At 40.2% G+C, this 20,573-nt stretch overlaps 2 protein-coding genes across 2 annotated transcripts; both read left to right on the plus strand.

The window, feature by feature from the left end:
* The first annotated feature begins 1,553 nt into the window (after positions 1-1,553).
* LOC129925753 (uncharacterized) lies at positions 1,554-6,539 on the plus strand. Its single transcript, XM_056026188.1, has 4 exons — positions 1,554-2,531; positions 3,619-3,746; positions 4,616-4,661; positions 5,806-6,539. Exons 1-4 carry the CDS (start codon positions 1,967-1,969, stop codon positions 6,537-6,539), a joined length of 1,473 nt encoding a protein of 490 aa, XP_055882163.1. The 5' UTR covers positions 1,554-1,966.
* An 8,894-nt stretch (positions 6,540-15,433) lies between these two features.
* On the plus strand, positions 15,434-19,000 carry LOC129925754 (hornerin-like). Its single transcript, XM_056026189.1, has 2 exons — positions 15,434-15,444; positions 16,540-19,000. The coding sequence occupies exons 1-2, from the start codon at positions 15,434-15,436 to the stop codon at positions 18,998-19,000; spliced, it is 2,472 nt and encodes an 823-aa protein (XP_055882164.1).
* The last annotated feature ends 1,573 nt before the right edge of the window (positions 19,001-20,573 follow it).

Here is a 20,573-nt window from a genome sequence, read left to right on the forward strand (position 1 = left end):
AATACTTCAATGCATCAATACTTATGTATATATATGACACGTCTGTCTTCTCCAAGTTATACTTGGCGCAGACTCTCTCTAGCCATGTGGTCAAATCTCTAAAGCGAAATTTTATTCTTTCCATGATGCCACTGTGGACTCCCCTTTTATCTTATCTTATATAATACAGACGTTACTTAAAAAAAAGAAGATGATTACGTCCTACGCGTCATGCATTTAGTCATGCATATTAACCAATGACTTAAATTCTGCCAAGTCACTGGTTTTCCTGGCTAGCTCAGGCAACCCATTCCATGCTCTAATAGCACTAGGGAAGAAGGAGTATTTGTACAAATTTGTCCTAGCATATGGGACGAGGAATGTGCCTTTATCTTTGTGTCTTTCAGAGTATTTTATTAAATTTTGTTTTTGTATTTGAAGATTACGGTTCAGTGTTTTATGTATGATTGCTACTTTACTTTTGAGCCTTCTGTCCTGAAGGCTTTCTAAATTTAGTGATTTTACTAAAGGTGTTACTCTAGTCAAATGTGAATATTCGTTTGTTATGAATCTCACTGCTCTATTTTGTGTCTGTTCCAGTTTCTTAATGTTTTCCTGAGTTGAGGGGTCCCAAACGGAGGATGCATATTCTATTATTGGCCTAACCAAGGTTAAATAACATTTTAGTTTTATGTTCTTTTCCACGTGAAAACTCCCAAGCACAGACATAGAGTGTACCTCGTGCTTCGCAGCTATGCCATGTCACAATACAACCAAACAATGATGTGACAGCTAGTAAAAAAAAAAGTATACTTACTCGGAGTGGGGGCGAGGTGGCCGAGTGGTCAAGCGCTTGGCTTCCCAACCTGGGGTCCTGGGTTCGAATCTCAGTGAAGACTGATTATGAATTTCGGGATTTTTAAGGCACACCTGAGTCCACCCAACTCTAATGGGTACCTGACTTTAGTTAAGGAAAGTAGAGACAATTGGTCGTTGTGCTGGCCACATGCCACCCTGCTCGTGAACCGTTAGCCAAAGAAACAGATGACCATAACATCATATTCAAATCCTGGGGTCCCCCCAGCTCCCATGGGTACCTGACATTACTGTTGACACGTTGCTCACTACCTAAGTTTCAATGTTGCCCTGTGAAAAGATTTATCCCATTTTAAAAAGCGTCTAAATTGAAAGGGGGCGAAGGTTCGTAATGGTTTTTTCTCTAAGTAGCAGTAACGGTGTTTGGGGCGGCAAGTAGGGCGGCCGCTCCTTGAGGGACCCTACTTCATCCTCAATAGAAATGGACGAGCTCTCATCCAAATCACAAGAAAGATGACGCTTACTATAAGCTATCCCGACACGACAAACGTCAAATCTTTCGACTCAGGACCGGACACACAACAGAATGCGACAACACATGTACCGGAAGCTCATTGTTTCATAAGTGATCGCAGGCTTTTTTTTTTCTACATATTGGACTCTCGCTAATGGAGAATACGGATTTCTAATGTGACTTCATGTTTAAAGATTTTATAACACAAAAAGCTGCTCGCTTTTGGTCCTATTACTATAAATACAAATTGTTTAATTTGCTATTAAAATTTGTCAGTAGATACGATTTATATTATAGTTTATAATCTATCATTTGTCAATCCATCTGTCTATTTATCTATCCATCCATCTATCCATCTATCTAGGTCTATGCATCTGTTTATTCATTGTTTAAAATATACTTATTTCTGAGCTATGGATATGCCTAAATGTGTACATTAAGAAGGATAATAATTTTAAGATACGCTAAACATTGGCACAATGTAAGATAGTTGTTTTTTTTTTCGGTCATAGATGAATCTAAATTGATGATAACACTGATGGAAATAGAAATATCTATGACTCTATTATAGATCTGGATGCGAGCTCCACTATAAGAATATGAGCATTGTGTAATCAATCGTAAGATTGGTGATTTTTTAAAATTATTTTTTAACAGATGACTAAAGAATGTGTACACGAAATGCCTCTACCTGCAAAGTTAGCATTGTGGTTGACAGTTTATTACATAACAAAGGACCAACAGTACTATAAGATGGGATACATAGAGTGGATCAATCGGCCTACAACGGAGAAACTGTCAAAGGCGTATTTTAGGGCATCAAGTTTAACGCTGTCTCCTCTGACTGTTTTAATCTACGCCATTCCTGCTGGACCTTTAGATATCCGGTTAAGTGCAGCTTATTACCGCAGCCCTGTCCAGCGTTTAGCAAGTTACAGAAACTGGCCTTTGAGCCATCCTCTGTCGGCCATTGTTTTGGCACAGGATGGACTGGTCCACGCTGTCGACACTGAGTGTGACCTAGATTCTGATCTTGTGATTTGTCCCTTCTGCTTCTTTCATTTCCGCATCCAATTGAATGGAAGCTCTGTGTTTGAGGCACACCGCCAGGTGTCGCCTCCGTGCTCATTTCTGGCAAGTATTAGAGAAGAAGGCACGTATAGTGACGTCTTCCAGTCCAACTCTCGTGCCCAGGAAAATCACGCGAGACTTGCCAGATTTGGTAAGAAAAACGACGTTCTTTTTTTTTTTTAATTTGTTTTACTTATTTCTTTTCACTAGTGTAAAAAAAAAAATGTCATTGATTAAAATTAGTGTGGATTTGGTCTGGTTTATAACTAAAAAAAAAATGAATCTTTATATGTTCACAAAAGTTAAATGTTTCTTGAAATGACATCAAAATTCTTCAATCTATCTCTCTCTTACACACACATACGTAAATATAAAAGCATATATACAGGGCCGGATCTAAATCAAGGAAGACCCCCTACATTTTTTTTTTTAATACCTTCATGAAAATCGACTTACTCATGACTCGTAATAATACTTATATAATTATAAGTAATAATAAAGAATGCCATATTTTGCATAAAGGAAATTAAAAAAAAAATGTAATATGCATATTTAAGTAAAAAATAATAATGCATATTTTTGAGTTATTGGATTGTAAGGTCCTGGGTTGACCCACTGATGTCAATTCGAAGCTGCATTTATATATTACGACATTGTTGCCAACCATAAGATTTAAAGTACTGTCAGTAAAAACGTTAAAAAATTAAAATGTTTGAAAACAAATACAAATATATACTCTACACCAGCGGGTCTCAACCTTTTAAGCTCGGCGACCCCTTTTTACAATTTCCCACTCTGCCGCGACCCCCCCCCCCCGCCCCACTAGACACACACAGCAATAGAAGAATAGACAATAACAATCCTTATTTCTTATGGTCTTAGGCGGCCCCTGGCAAATCCCAAGGGGGTCGCGACCCCCAGGTTGAGAACCCCTGCTCTACACTACATATGTTTTTAAATCTCTTCTGTGGGGGGCCTCTTTCTTGTGGTTTCCCCTGAGCAGTAGCTTCGTATGCCCTCCCTAAAAATCCGGCCCTGCGAACATACATTGTATTTATATGCAAAATACAAATCCATGCATAATCGTTCTCTGGAATATACACACAGCTCTAGGCCTACCCTTCTGTTTAGGCCATGACTACCACTCCGCCTGACTTCATATTTTTAAAAAAATCTCTTTTTCTGTTCAATGTAAAATTAGTATCTTTAATGAAGTGATGTCACTTTTTTTTTATCAGAAAGAAGCCAACGTAACAGAACAGTAATAGTGAGATTACAAAACAGTTTATCTCAGATTGATCGTCCTATTAGACAAAGCCAGTTCTCTATTTGGGAGATGCGATCATTGTCAAGAGACGCTCTTCAGGTTAAAAAGTTGAAATATGCCTTCGTTTATTTCAGAAATAAAGGTTATTATGTCTTAACACAAAACCTCCTACAGGACGACTACAGGACGACCTCAGACATGATTTAAACTCGGGGCCATTGTTACAAGACTTCAAAGCTCATACCACATGGCAGCTATTTTGATTAATGCGTGGTCGAGAGGCTAAGTATGCTTGAACTTCTCTCAAAATTGAAATCAAACCACTTAGTCTGATGGACGGTTGGGGAACCATGCGAGATTCGTCGACCGTCTTTCTCCATTCCTGTCTTTTGCCTTAATTAGAACCTCTTTCAATGACAGGCCCGTCCAATCTTTTATGTTGTCTTCCCATCGCTTTCTCTGTCTGCCTCTTCTTCTTTTTCCTGGAACTGTTCCCCGAAGGAAGGTCTTTGCAAGACCCGAAGACCTTGTGATGTGGTCATAGGTTTTTAGCTTGCGTTTCTTAACGATAGTTAGCAAGTCATAATGAACATTACCATTAACAATGGACCTCATTTACCAATCGTAAACAAACAACATTTAGCCACGTGATAATATTGATAAAACAATGAAAAAAACGTATCACGTGACAGCCTTTATGGATTAGGTAATTTGTACAGAAGAGATAGAGAATCACGTGGCTAAATGTTGTTTGTTTACGATTGGTGAATGAGGTCCATTAACTCATGTTTTTTTTTTAAATCGCCTAGAGGTTACATTTTGTTCGCTAACCGCGCTGTATCGTGTATAATAGTAAATATTATTATTTTAATTACGTGTTATAAGTGTAGGCCTATATTTTACAAAGCCAATGAAAATGATAATCAAGCAATATTAAAACACTAAGTCTATTTCTTTCTACATTCCAGGAATATGTTCGACACCTTTTTCAAATGACCTCAATTTATTTTTCAAGTAAGTAAGCCTATGTAGATCAGTGGTTCCCTCCCAGAGTGATCCCTACGAACCCCAGTATCCCCGGTATCACCAAATGCTCCGTGGAAAATTAAAATGATTATGGGGTCGTTAAACAAGGAAACGGGGTCTGCGCAAGGCTGAACATTATCTAGCTTTAAAAAAAAAAAAAAAACAAAGCTTATATGAAGTGTAGCTGTATCACTTCGTTTGGATCAGTCATTTAATTACATTTGTAATAGATCTTGACTCTAAACCAACAACAACAAATCTGTGCGATTAGAAATATTTTACATCAATTATTTTTGTTTAGCGCTATTTACATGCTTTTAGCCTTCTCAATACGCTAGGATCCTATCACTTATCTGGACCAGTTGGGCACATTGGCAGTTGGGAGGGGGGGGGGGATCGATTTTGCCGTAATCATTTTTTTAAAGTATTTATAAAAATAAATACAAAATGTAAATGGGTAACGACCAGAATTCGAACTAAAGGCGACATTCTAACCACTCTGCTAGTGAGGTGTACATGAAAAGAAAAGATTGTATAGTTATCTATTGTTTGTTTCAAATTTACTTTAAAGCGGCGACCTACAAAAGGCACTAATTCAACTTATACCACCACCTAATTCAAGTACAATCTTTCCCTTGATCAAGATACCTAACAAAATAATTAATTACCAATAGTTAATTAACTAATTAGTTGTTTTTTTTTAACTGATTCTTCTTGTGTTGTCAGGTAAAAATAATAATTTGATCCGAGGTTGGGTGTGAGAGAAATAACGTGTACAAAATTTTTACCAGACGGACAGACAGAATGAGTGAGTCGGGATATTTGGGCACCTTAGAGCCTACCCAGCTCTAATGGGTACCTGACATTATTTGGGAAAAGTAAAGGCGGTTAGTCATTGTGCTTGCCACATGACACCCATGTCCACCGTAGGCAACAGAAACAGATGACCTATAGAGTTGATATAAGATAAGTTTTGTAAAAATCCGGTTCTGATGTCTAGGTCACAATATTGAATGTGTCCGCTACTTGGGTGGTTGGATCTATTCCATTCATTTCATAAACAAAAGTTGTTTGAACACCAGAAAGTTATTGTCATGTTATTTAGGGATAGTGCACATTTTTGTTTCTCCAGATTTGGTAACAAGATCGGCACAGCAGACTTCTGTTATGACAAGATCGACACAGCACACTTCTGTTATGACAAGATCGAGACAGCACACTTCTGTTATGACAAGATCGGCACAGCACACTTCTGTTATGACAAGATCGGCACAGCACACTTCTGTTATGACAAGATCGAGACAGCACACTTCTGTTATGACAAGATCGAGAAAGCACACTTCTGTTATGACAAGATCAAGACAGCTCACTTCTGTTATGACAAGATCGAGACAGCACACTTCTGTTATGACAAGATCGAGACAGCACACTTCTGTTATGACAAGATCGGCACAGCACACTTCTGTTATGACAAGATCGGCACAGCACACTTCTGTTATGACAAGATCGGCACAGCACACTTCTGTTATGACAAGATCGAGACAGCACACTTCTGTTATGACAAGATCAAGACAGCTCACTTCTGTTATGACAAGATCGAGACAGCACACTTCTGTTATGACAAGATCGAGACAGCACACTTCTGTTATGACAAGATCGAGACAGCACACTTCTGTTATGACAAGATCGACACAGCACACGTCTGTTATGACAAGATCGACACAGCACACTTCTGTTATGACAAGATCGACACAGCACACGTCTGTTATGACAAGATCGAGACAGCACACTTCTGTTATGACAAGATCGAGACAGCACACTTCTGTTATGACAAGATCGATCGTTTACACACCAGACGAGCCTTAGTTGTTTTTTTTCCGCGGTGTTATTTGGTTTATGATGTATTCATGGCAAAACAGATTGTGACGGTTGAGTGATTATAAGTGGTGGTCATAAGTGTGACAGGTGGGGAAATGTGACGTGTGTCTGGCACGTTTTATGTCTAGGGGATGATTATTTTTAAAGCTATCACACCCCCACTTATCAGCATATGAATCGGGAGCAGACACGCAACGAGACAAAGCAATGAAAGATAGATACAAAAGTTAAAATAAAGGATATTTATTTACATAAATATACATATAATAAAAAAAGGGGGAGGGTTTGCATCTATCTCTAGTACATTCTATGTTTAATCATCACTCTTGCACATAATAAGAGAGTATGTCACTTTGTCCTCTGACTTAGCTGGTTGTCCTGTTGATGTCGCAGCTGGCTGTGTCCTGGCTTGAGGTTCTGCAGCTGTAGGTGGCGCTCTAGCGGATAGAGGGACGCCGGCGATATAGTTCTTGCGGAGTCTCAGTCCCAAGTTCTAGTATCTGTAGTGGGCACAGTATGGCGGGTGGCCGGATACCGTGGGCACAGGGTTACTGCGGGCAGAGCTGATCTGCCGTGGGCAGTGTAGGTAACAGGATATGTCCAGTTAGTTGCAGAGGGTTGGCGTAGCTATGACGTCTCACACAGATCTGAATCTACGGGAAGTCGCGCCTAATAGCTTGACAGGTGGGCTGTCGAATAGGCGGGCAATGCCGATAGCGCCAAGTAGTAGAGTTGAGTAGATCTCAGTAGGCAAATGCAGCGCTGAATAGCACTAAGCGCAACTGCCGGTAAATAGATCGTTGATCCAATAGCTAGGCAATAGGTGATTCTTGATAGCAACTAGGCAAGTGCAGCGCTGATTAGCACTAAGCACAACCGCCGGTAAATAGATCGTTGATCCAATAACTAGGCAATAGGTGATAGGCAAATAGGCAATAGGCAGGTAAGTAATCCGATAAATAGGCAGGTCTCAGTAGGACAGTGCAGTGCTGGATAGTACTCAGCACATAAATAGGCAGACACCTGAGGGAGGCTGCGGATAAACAAAGACAAGTTAGGACATGTCTCTCATGCATCTTATCGATGCCCTCGACTGAGGTGCATTCGTCAGATTGGTAAAATTGCTTTAGAGCATAATTGGGAGAAGATGACAAATGGGGTTTGGAATAATAGATGGCTGATAGTAGCAATATAAAAATGTACATAAAAGGGAAAGTAATAATATAAAATGTACATAGCAGGGGAAACAATAATCTCAAATAAACACCACAGGTGGATGGAGAAAGAAAAGGGGGGGGGTGAGTTGGGCGGTGGTCAGTGACCGAGACGCTTTATTTGCATATGACCGTGGGTCGAGAACAATGGAGCGTGCTTGAATGTCCCTTCAAGCGGCGCAACTCTCCTTAGAGTAAAATGAGTAAAGCGGAGATAATTCATATATCTTCTCTAAACGCAGTATCAGTGCGCTAGTAAAATTATCACGGTTGTCAGCCGAGATAAAGGAATAACATAAGATGTACAAATATATACATGGTTGCATCAACTATCAATTGAGCAACGTAGCATTAATAGATTAATGCAATACATAAATAAATACATAGGACATGTTTATGTTTTCTACTTACGCCAGTGAGAAATACACAATGCACTAATTAAATATAAATGAACTAAGCAAAATACACATGATAATATCCAATGGAAATAGCACAAAAGTAATTGAGATGGAACTTGTGATTAAGTTCGGCTTACCACCAGGTATTCCTCTAGGAGAAAGAATAAGTGATATAGTCCAGACTCGATAGTTCAGCTCGAATGAGAAAGAGAGGGTGATTTGAGTTGGTTTACTATATATATATGCCTGAAAGTGTGGGCGGGCACCGGAAATGTCCTAGGCTAAGAATTATCTTACACGTGGGTGAAGTCCGACAAGAGCCGCACCTTGGAGTATCACGCGGTGTGTAGACCAGGGTAATCTCTTGGATCAAAGAGAGACGTGAGGAAAAGGGGGGGGGGGGAGGATTAGCTTGCATTCAACCAAGGTGGCGTCAACCGCGGCTGTCAGACATCCTGTCGATAAGATCAAGGTCTGAGCGTATCTTTGCCCCGGTCAAGGGAAGATAAATGAAAGGACTGGCCTAATTTTCTCCAAGGTGGTGGACTAAGTCTAGCCTGGTAGAGAGGAAAAGGTGTGGCGGGTGAATAATTTAGGGGTAGGATGGAGAAATAATTAAAATAAAATAAATAAATAATGAAAAATAATAATTAATGCTGTGATAAATTTGAGTGACTCTGACAGCGAGTTTTTGACTTGTCACATACGCCGCCGCCAAGATGGATCTATCGCAGAAGATCCATAAAGTGCGAGCAGACTGATGTCACTCTAACTTTAAGATCAGTTGTTATTACAGCATTAGAAAAAAAAAATTGGAAAAATAAAGGGGTGGCCATGCCAGGAGGAGAGTCTGTCCAAGTCTGTTCGTGGTCTACTTTCCGTCCCTGATTATGTAGTCACCTGGGTGAAACATGTGGGGCTGCTTGGGAGAGTAGATTGGGCGATTGGATGAGTAATGATTCCTTCCTGGGGCGGATTGGGGAGGGTGATTGGGGCTTAGGCGGGGTGCCCAAGGCACGTGTGCCCGTTGGGGCTTACCTCCGAAGCCGCTGTGAGGCGCTTCTTTACGAGAGTAAGTAGTCAGCTTACCTCGGTATCGTCTGACACGATCAATGTCAGGGAAGAGTGGCCTGATAAAGAATGTGGAGTTCTGCCTGAGAACGTCCCCACGAGTGCGATAATTTGGCTTACATCGTGGCTTCCTGACACGGTCAATGCCAGGGGAAGGTTGATATTGAATGGTGGCTGAGGAGCCACGAAGAGAAATGTTTTCACGAGCGCGTGGGTTCGGCTTACCTCGTGACTTCCTGACACTATCAATGCCAGGGGAAGGTTGATTTGGAATGGGGGCTAAAGAGCCATGAAAAGGAGTGAGACCACGAGAGCAAGGGTTCATCTTACCTCGGGGCATCCTGACACTGTCAATGTCAGAGGAATGTTGCTTAATTTTGGCTGAGTAGCCTGGGTCAAGAAGACTCTCACGAGCGCGGGTATACGACTTAACTCGTGACTTCCTAGCAGAGTCAATGCCAGGGTGGAGTGGTTTGAGCTTCGCTGATGAGTCGGGACCGGGCGGGTGAGTGTGGCGACCAGGGCTTCCAACCTGCTGGTTGCTGCCACGTTTCTGCTTCGTCGATCTACCGACGGGCAGAGAGAAGTATGGCTTATTGACTACTCCCAGAGGGACATATTTGGAGCCTAGAATGAAGTCATACACTGGCGTGTCCATGACGGCTGCGTCAATGGTGCCATGTACGTACTTGCATTCTACGTGGACCCTAGCAATAGGAAGAACCTTTGGAGGAATCTCACGATCAAGGGACTGAATCGTCACAGTTCTATCTGTGAGATCAGCCGGATCAACCAGTGCTTTGCAGATAACTGAGCTTACCGCACAGCCTGTGTCAAATAGGGACCGGACGTACCGCCCGTTAACCAGAATGGTCTCTATCCCGGGGGGAGATGAGACAGGGTGAGGAAGTGCCTGTAGGACTTCCGTTTTGGTAGGGCCAAGAGCAGTGTGTTCAGGGGCCACAGTCAGTGTTGACATGACGTATTGGTCGCCCGCTGTTCTATCAGTCTGTGTTTGCTGATTAGTCACAGAGGGTTTGAGGACCGAGGTCATTACTGAAATGGTCTGTGGGGCCTGCTGCTTTTGGCGGTTGCGATTAGATTTGCGGCTACGCATACTGTTGTTGCAGTCATGGTAGGCTTGGTTAGGTTTGTTGCCACGAGTGCTGTTGTTACAGTCACGGTGGGCTTGGTTGTTCTGGTTATGACTAGGCTTAAATGCTGGGCGACTACAGTTTTCGTGCTTGGCTGGTCGTTGGATTGGTGCCTTTTTAGGTTGGGGTTTGCTTGAGGGCATGGGCTGGATTGGGACGTCGCCGTTTACAGAACTATTAGACTGAGCTGGAGGGTTAGGCTGGGTAGACAATGTGGGATTGTTGAGAGGAGGAGTATCAGGCATGAAAGTTTCATCCTTAGAAGCAACTTCTGTCTCTGATGGGGCGGTGTGCTCTGTTTCGACATGAGTCATGATTCCACTCTCCTCTGCTTCCTGGTCTTGTCTTGCGGATGTGCTGTTCAGCTCCAAACTCTGCGGTCTATAGCGCTGTCTAATTTCTAGTATTTCCTGCTTAATCGCATTCATCTTTAACTCATGTTCCCTGTCTAGTCTCCTTTCTTCCTCTTCCTCTTCTATCATTCTTTGCTTAGACTTCGCTTCTCTTTCTTCCCTTTCTTTTTCCTCAGCTTCTCTTCTAAAGGCCTCAAAACGTTCCCTCACATATTTTGTTCGTTCTGCTTTATCATTAAATAGGGTGGCCGCTATTTCTTTGAATTCGGCTATTTTCTGCATTAAGTCAGAGTGCTCTTTGGAGAATGTGCCACTGGCCATAGTGATGAGGGGTGGGTAATGAGGGGGATGAAGCAGAATATAGAGTAAGAGGTGGAGACGAGGAAGGAGCTGCTGAAAGCAATTACTTAGAAGTTATAGGGAAGAGTGCAAAAGGAATGTGGTGTCTGCCTAAGTTAATCACAAAGTTCCTGCAAGAAAATATTACACATGAAATGCAATAATAATAATAAATAAAATATGACAGAAGTGACACTCTTGATAAAGCGAAGTGATGATGCTTATAAATACTTTTAGAAAATATTGATATGGAATTTAGTTATTGCTGCCTGTTCGTGCCTGCTGTACTAATCGGTTAAATCCACGGACGGGCTCGCCAAAATGTGACAGGTGGGGAAATGTGACGTGTGTTTGGCACGTTTTATGTCTAGGGGATGATTATTTTTAATGCTATCACACCCCACTTATCAGCATATGAATCGGGAGCAGACACGCAACGAGACAAAGCAATGAAAGATAGATACAAAAGTTAAAATAAAGAATATTTATTTACATAAATATACATATAAGGATAAAAAGGGGGAGGGTTTGCATCTATCTCTAGTATATTCTATGTTTAATCATCACTCTTGCACCTAATAAGAGAGAATGTCACTTTGTCCTCTGACTTAGCTGGTACTCCTGTTGATGTCGCAGCTGGCTGTGTCCTGGCTTGAGGTTCTGCAGCTGGAGGTGGCGCTCTAGCGGATAGAGGGACGCCGGCGATATAGCTCTTGTGGAGTCTCAGTCCCAAGTTCTAGTATCTGTAGTGGGCACAGTATGGCGGGTGGCCGGATACCGTGGGCACAAGGTTACTGCGGGCAGAGCTGATCTGCCGTGGGCAGTGTGAGTAACAGGATATGTCCAGTGAGTTGCAGAGGGTTGGCGTAGCTATGACGTCTCGCACAGATCTGACTCTATAGGGACGTCGCGCCTAATAGCTTGACAGGTGGGCTGTCGAATAGGCGGGCAATGCCGATAGCGCCAAGTAGTAGAGTTGGGTAGATCTCAGTAGGCAGATGCAGCGCTGAATAGCACTAAGCACAACTGCAGGTAAATGGATCGTTGATCCAATAACTAGGCAATAGGTGATAGGCAAATAGGCAATAGGCAGGTAAGTAATCCGATAAATAGGCAGGTCTCAGTAGGACAGTGCAGTGCTGGATAGCACTCAGCACATAAATAGGCAGACACCTGAGGGAGGCTGCGGATAAACAAAGACAAGTTAGGACATGTCTCTCATGCATCTTATCGATGCCCTCGACTGAGGTGCATTCGTCAGATTGGTAAAATTGCTTTAGAGCATAATTGGGAGAAGATGACAAATGGGGTTTGGAATAATAGATGGCTGATAGTAGCAATATAAAAATGTACATAAAAGGGAAAGTAATAATATAAAATGTACATAGCAGGGGAAACAATAATCTCAAATAAACACCACAGGTGGATGGAGAAAGAAAAGGGGGGGGGGTGAGTTGGGCGGTGGTCAGTGACCGAGACGCTTTATTTGCATATGACCGTGGGTCGAGAACAATGGAGCGTGCTTGAATGTCCCTTCAAGCGGCGCAACTCTCCTTAGAGTAAAATGAGTAAAGCGGAGATAATTCATATATCTTCTCTAAACGCAGTATCAGTGCGCTAGTAAAATTATCACGGTTGTCAGCCGAGATAAAGGAATAACATAAGATGTACAAATATATACATGGTTGCATCAACTATCAATTGAGCAACGTAGCATTAATAGATTAATGCAATACATAAATAAATACATAGGACATGTTTATGTTTTCTACTTACGCCAGTGAGAAATACACAATGCACTAATTAAATATAAATGAACTAAGCAAAATACACATGATAATATCCAATGGAAATAGCACAAAAGTAATTGAGATGGAACTTGTGATTAAGTTCGGCTTACCACCAGGTATTCCTCTAGGAGAAAGAATAAGTGATATAGTCCAGACTCGATAGTTCAGCTCGAATGAGAAAGAGAGGGTGATTTGAGTTGGTTTACTATATATATATGCCTGAAAGTGTGGGCGGGCACCGGAAATGTCCTAGGCTAAGAATTATCTTACACGTGGGTGAAGTCCGACAAGAGCCGCACCTTGGAGTATCACGCGGTGTGTAGACCAGGGTAATCTCTTGGATCAAAGAGAGACGTGAGGAAAAGGGGGGGGGGGAGGATTAGCTTGCATTCAACCAAGGTGGCGTCAACCGCGGCTGTCAGACATCCTGTCGATAAGATCAAGGTCTGAGCGTATCTTTGCCCCGGTCAAGGGAAGATAAATGAAAGGACTGGCCTAATTTTCTCCAAGGTGGTGGACTAAGTCTAGCCTGGTAGAGAGGAAAAGGTGTGGCGGGTGAATAATTTAGGGGTAGGATGGAGAAATAATTAAAATAAAATAAATAAATAATGAAAAATAATAATTAATGCTGTGATAAATTTGAGTGACTCTGACAGCGAGTTTTTGACTTGTCACAATAAGGTCAAATTCTAGTACAAAGAATAGTTCATTTTCTTTTGCAAAACTTTCATTTTCAAGAGAAGCATATTTGTAAACAGTCAGTTTGTGCGAAAGACTAAAAAAAAAAACAGTTTTTTTTTAAATGAGAGTTTTAAGGATCAGAATCGTTTAACTCTTTCTCTCCTAACTAACGATACAAACGTTGATTCCACCAGAATGTGGTAAATAATTACGAAGAGAAAGAGTTAAAATATACCCTAAACAGCCAAAATTGCAATGTTTCCTGAATACCGAAACAAACAAAACGAGACAGAAAAAACAACACAACAGTTCGAGACACACGAGAATCACGCTTGTTTCTTGGTGTCTTAGTTTTCTGTCTCATTTGGACAAGCAGCTACGTTGACTTGAAAAACACAAAAAAAAGAAGACGATCCAATGTTGAGATGAAATGTATGCTGAAATCAAAACAAAGAACAAACAAGCTGTTTCTCACTTTACAAAACTACAAGTAGACAACTTTTTACCTTTACCTTTTACCTATCCCTTAGTCTGTTGGACCGTTGGGGCACCAGGCAAGATTTGTCGACCGTCTTTCTCCATTCCTCCCTTTTTTTTTTGCCTTGTTTAGAACCTCTCTCTATGGCAGGCCCGTCCATTCTTTAATGTTGTCCTCCTATCGCTTTTTCTGTCTGCCTCTTCCTCATTTCCCTGGCACTGTTCCCTGAAGGAAGGTCTTTGCGAGCCCCGTATATCTTGTAATGTGGCCAAAGGTTTTAAGCTTTCGTCTTTTCACAATAGTTAGCAGGTCGTCATGGGGTCCGATCGCTGCAGTAACCCTGTCTCTGATTTCTTGGTTTGTGATGCGGTCTTTGAATGTGATGCCTAGGATCCTTCTGTAGCATCTCAATTCCATTTCTAGGATCCTCCTCTCAAGCTCTGCATTCAACGTCCAACTATCTGATTAAAAACTAGTTCCAGTGTTGCATTGCAATATGAATGTTCACTTCAGGGAATTCCTCTATTTTTTTTTATTCTCTTGGATACGCTGAGACCAAACGGGGGGAAATTTTTTTTTATCCAAAATGTGAAATCAAGAAATGTATTTTTTTTTGGGTTACATTCTTCTCAGTTCTCGATTGATATTTGGACGAGGTTCTTGTAACCGTTAATATATTTGATCTAGCTAACTTTGGTCTAACTATAGTCGGCTAGTTGTGTCACAGCTTCTTCCTCTTCTTCGAGATTACAGTCGTTACTTCATTAGCGAAGTAGGTTTAACGTTTGATAGCCGAGCCGCACCCGTGAAAATACATTTTTTCTCAGCAGCTATTTATCCGAAATTACCAATTTGGATTGACCTACGAAATGTAGAAAGCCCTGAAATAGTTCTTCTATATTGTTAAACATATGGCAATGATGTCTCAAAAAATGTTGGACATGTTTCGGATGTTCCTTCAGAGCTGAAGATAATCTACTACCTAGTCCAAAACTCCCGCAGGACGAGGTGGAATGACAGCGGTCAGGGTATGAACCTGGAACCATCTGGACGACTGAACGACAATCCATCACGACCAGGCCTAGTAGGGCTATAGAAGTGAAGTTTAAGAGTATGCCACTTAGGCTAAATAAATCTCATTTAAAAGATTCTTTCATTTAGAAATTGATAGGCCTATATATATACATCTATCATCATATATTTTGACTATAAGGTACTTTCAATCGATTTCGTAGGTTTTAGTTACTTTAAAGACTTAGCTCTTGTCCAAGTAGTGTCAAGTTTTACAATGTTATGAAACCTTGTTTTAATAATAATTTATATAGGCCTAAATACATTTTGAGATTTTATTTATTGAGAAGAAAAGAATGAAAAGATGAAATAATTGTCTAGATCCAAAACACAATGGATATACTGTAAGACAACAATTATCCATGTCAGGATTACTTTATCTATTACAATATTTAACAATAACATTAGACATGCCAACACGAACAATACTATCTCTCTCTTTCTTTCTGTCTCTTCTATCTCTCTCTCTTTCTATCTCACACACGCAAACAAACATAAAATAAACAAAGAAAAAACCCCACAAAAAACAAACAAAAAAAACAAAAAAAAAAAACAGACCAGCGCTTTATGAATTAGACTTCTACGTACTTCTCGGTAACGGCAAGTGACCTTGAAACACCTTGACTGACATTGGGTTGAAGGGGTTTAAAAACATTTCTGTCTTTGTCTTAATGGAAAGGAGCCGACCACTTCTTTCAGATCTGATATAACTGGGTGTAGATTGTCTTTAAGTTATTACTTCATCTATTAAGGAAATCATAATTTTGAATAAGCCGTCCCACATTGTATTTAGCTATTTAAATGAACTTTCCTAAACATCCATTGATGAGTTCAAATAATCTTTTTTTTTTCCTCACGCATTGTGGGGGGCCGCAAGACACTTTCAGTGAATGAACATCGACTATGTTATTTCATAATTGTTATTATTTTGTTATTTTGCTCATTTTGAATAATGTGAAAATTACACGAATTAATGCGTGTATTGTTAATGTTATCAATTATGATTATGTGTTTAATCACATCGTGATATAAGGTTTTTCTCCCTTTTTTTTAAAGGTTTTTCATCTGTGAGACATTCCACTCTAAGGTATTTAACTCCTTAAGAAATTATTTTAAAACACATTGCTCTAGGACATTCTTCTCTAAGACATTCATCTCTTAAGACATTCATCTCTAAGACATTCATCTCTGAGGTGTTCCACTCCTTAAGAAATTATTGTAAAACACATTGCTCTAAGACGTTCTTCTCTAAGACATTCATCTCTTAAGACATTTATCTCTAAGACATTCATCTCTGAGGTGTTCCACTCCTTAAGAAATTATTTTAAAACACATTGCTCTAAGACATTCTTCTCTAAGACATTCATCTCTTAAGACATTCTTCTCTAAGACATTCCACTCTGAGACATTCCCCTATAAAAAGTTATATAATCTCTAAGATGGTACTCCTATTTAGCACATTCTTCTGGTTCCTATTTAGCACTTTCTTCTGGTTCCTATTTAGCACTTTCTTCTGGTTCCTATTTAGCACATTCTTCTGGTTCCTATTTAGCACATTCTTCTGGTTCCTATTTAGCACATTCTTCTGGTTCCTATTTAGCACTTTCTTCTGGTTCCTATTTAGCACTTTCTTCTGGTTCCTATTTAGCACATTCTTCTGGTTCCTATTTAGCACATTCTTCTGGTACCTATTTAGCACTTTCTTCTGGTTCCTATTTAGCACATTCTTCTGGCTCCTATTTAGCACATTCTTCTGGTTCCTATTTAGCACTTTCTTCTGGCTCCTATTTAGCACTTTCTTCTGGCTCCTATTTAGTACATTCTTATGGCTCCCATTTAGCACATTCTTCTGGCTCCTATTTAGCACATTCTTATGGCTCCCATTTAGCACATTCTTCTGGCTCCTATTTAGCACATTCTTCTGGTTCCTATTTAGCACATTCTTCTGGTTCCTATTTAGCACTTTCTTCTGGCTCCTATTTAGCACATTCTTATGGCTCCCATTTAGCACATTCTTCTGGCTCCTATTTAGCACATTCTTATGGCTCCCATTTAGCACATTCTTCTGGCTCCTATTTAGCACATTCTTATGGCTCCCATTTAGCACATTCTTCTGGTTCCTATTTAGCACATTCTTCTGGTTCCTATTTAGCACTTTCTTCTGGCTCCTATTTAGCACATTCTTATGGCTCCCATTTAGCACATTCTTCTGGCTCCTATTTAGCACATTCTTATGGCTCCCATTTAGCACATTCTTCTGGCTCCTATTTAGCACATTCTTCTGGCTCCTATTTAGCACTTTCTTCTCGCTCCTATTTAGCACATTCTTCTGGCTCCTATTCAGCACATTCTTCTGGCTCCTATTTAGCACTTTCTTCTGGCTCCTATTTAGCACATTCTTCTGGCTCCTATTTAGCACATTCTTCTGGCTCCCATTTAGCACATTCTTCTGGCTCCTATTTAGCACATTCTTCTGGCTCCTATTTAGCACATTCTTCTGGTTCCTATTTAGCACATTCTTCTGGTTCCTATTTAGCACTTTCTTCTGGCTCCTATTTAGCACATTCTTATGGCTCCCATTTAGCACATTCTTCTGGCTCCTATTTAGCACATTCTTATGGCTCCCATTTAGCACATTCTTCTGGCTCCTATTTAGCACATTCTTATGGCTCCCATTTAGCACATTCTTCTGGTTCCTATTTAGCACATTCTTCTGGTTCCTATTTAGCACTTTCTTCTGGCTCCTATTTAGCACATTCTTATGGCTCCCATTTAGCACATTCTTCTGGCTCCTATTTAGCACATTCTTATGGCTCCCATTTAGCACATTCTTCTGGCTCCTATTCAGCACATTCTTCTGGCTCCTATTTAGCACTTTCTTCTGGCTCCTATTTAGCACATTCTTCTGGCTCCTATTTAGCACATTCTTCTGGCTCCCATTTAGCACATTCTTCTGGCTCCTATTTAGCTCATTCTTCTGGCTCCTATTTAGCACTTTCTTCTGGCTCCTATTTAGCACATTCTTCTGGCTCCTATTTAGCACATTCTTATGGCTCCCATTTAGCACATTCTTATGGCTCCTATTTAGCACATTCTTCTGGCTCCTATTTAGCACATTCTTCTGGCTCCTATTTAGCACATTCTTATGGCTCCCATTTAGCACATTCTTATGGCTCCCATTTAGCACATTCTTCTGGCTCCTATTTAGCACATTCTTCTGGCTCCTATTTAGCACATTCTTCTTGCTCCTATTTAGCACTTTCTTCTGGCTCCTATTTAGCACATTCTTCTGGCTCCTATTTAGCACATTCTTATGGCTCCCATTTAGCACATTCTTCTGGCTCCTATTTAGCACATTCTTCTGGCTCCTATTTAGCACATTCTTCTGGCTCCTATTTAGCACTTTCTTCTGGCTCCTATTTAGCACATTCTTCTGGCTCCCATTTAGCACATTCTTCTGGCTCCTATTCAACACATTCTTCTGGCTCCTATTTAGCACATTCTTCTGGCTCCTATTCAACACATTCTTCTGGTTCCTGTTTAGCACATTCTTCTGGCTTCTATTTAGCACATTCTTTTGGCTCCTATTCAACACATTCTTCTGGTTCCCATTTAGCACATTCTTCTGGCTCCTATTCAACACATTCTTCTGGCTCCTATTTAGCACATTCTTCTGGCTCCTATTCAACACATTCTTCTGGCTCCTATTTAACACATTCTTCTGGTTCCCATTTAGCACATTCTTCTGGCTCCTATTCAACACATTCTTCTGGCTCCTATTTAGCACATTCTTCTGGCTCCTGTTTAGCACATTCTTCTGGCTTCTATTTAGCACATTCTTTTGGCTCCTATTTAGCACATTCTTCTGGTTCCCATTTAGCACATCCTTCTGGCTCCTAAAAATAATAATGTTATATACTAAAAAAATATTGGTGTAACCTCAAGAGACAAATCGATTTGGCTTGAAGCGCATGCAACTCAAACCTCAGGTCAGGTAAAGGATAATGGAGAGGCTCGATCGGCATTCAATTATGAATTATTAATTATTTAAAACAAATCAGCTTCATCGAAACTAATAATTTATCTACAACATATGTTAATAAAAATACAACCCAACGAAACAGTGGCGTACCAACGTCACTTGGGAATGGGTTCAAGAATATTAAGGTAAGGTCCTCTCTAAGTTGCAAGCGACATTTACTGCGCGCATAAGGCTATTACAATGACATGGCCAACTGTAGGCCTAATAAATAATTGGATAAGTGAATCAAATATATTGAGCTTCAAATAAAAATTAAAAATAGGTTGCTGCTCCTCCTTTCCAACCCCCACCCTGACTCCAAAATGCCGCCATTCAGTCACTATCTTAATATTTTTTTATTCTATTGCTTTATCTACCATCTAGGATTGGGATGATGAAGTACTCTATATTGATATACACATTGGGTAGCGACTTCTACACTGACCTATATAAATCTATTGATAAATATTGACACCACAAATTATATTTAGATCTATATAAAAGGTAAAGCATATCAAAAGTTCAACATTAAAAGTCTGGCCTTTGGTGTAAGCTCTAGTAAAAGTATTATGATCAGATCTAGATTCTAGATTTTACAAAATAATCTAGTTATTACTTTTGAATGATTAAAAATATGTTCAACCTTGTTAAAGACCTACGTACTTGAATGGACATAGAAATTGGACTACATTCTCTCCTAACTGACGACACCAACGTTGATTCCACCAGAATGTGGTAAATAATAACGGAGAGAAAGAGTTAACTTGATAAACTGAGTTCTAGATATTCTCTACGTAAATAGTTCTTTAATACTCCACGTATATAATTCAAGGAGAGGCCTATTTACTTTGCTCATAGTTATGGCCTTGAAGTACTCCGGGAATTTCCAATGCTTAACAATAAGTTTCATCGGAATTTATGAATGGGTTTTTCTGATACCTAGAAATTTTGTTTGTGAAATTCCCGAAAACAAATGTTGTTGTCTGAGCGAAATGTTTTTAGCTTCATCATTAAAAAAAAAACAAGGATCTTATTTGTCACGGTTAAAAAAAAATTCATCAGAGGTCGATATTTTGAAATATTTGAATTTATCAGTATCTTTTTTCCCCCCTAGAATAGGCTCAATTTGTCCTGAGTTTTTATGAACTGTACTTATTAGCGAAGTGCATTCATTTATTTGTGAAAGGGGAAGGGGGCTGACCAGGGGCGCACTGGCTATATGGGCATTTTGGGCAAATGGCCGGTGGGCCGGTACCCAAATGGGCCAGTAGGACCACCGAAATGGCCTGATCGAAGTCACTATGGCACATATCAAGTTGTTTAAAGTTTTATAATATTCTAAGTATTATTCTTATTATGTTATTATTATTATTTTTATAAAAGGCCCTCTGAGCGTCGTGTTTAAAAAAAATCTTTCACAGACATTGCAGTGTAATACTATTTAATCTAACA

This window comes from Biomphalaria glabrata, chromosome 4 (assembly GCF_947242115.1).
Source record: "Biomphalaria glabrata chromosome 4, xgBioGlab47.1, whole genome shotgun sequence".
Taxonomy (NCBI): Eukaryota; Metazoa; Mollusca; class Gastropoda; family Planorbidae; genus Biomphalaria; species Biomphalaria glabrata.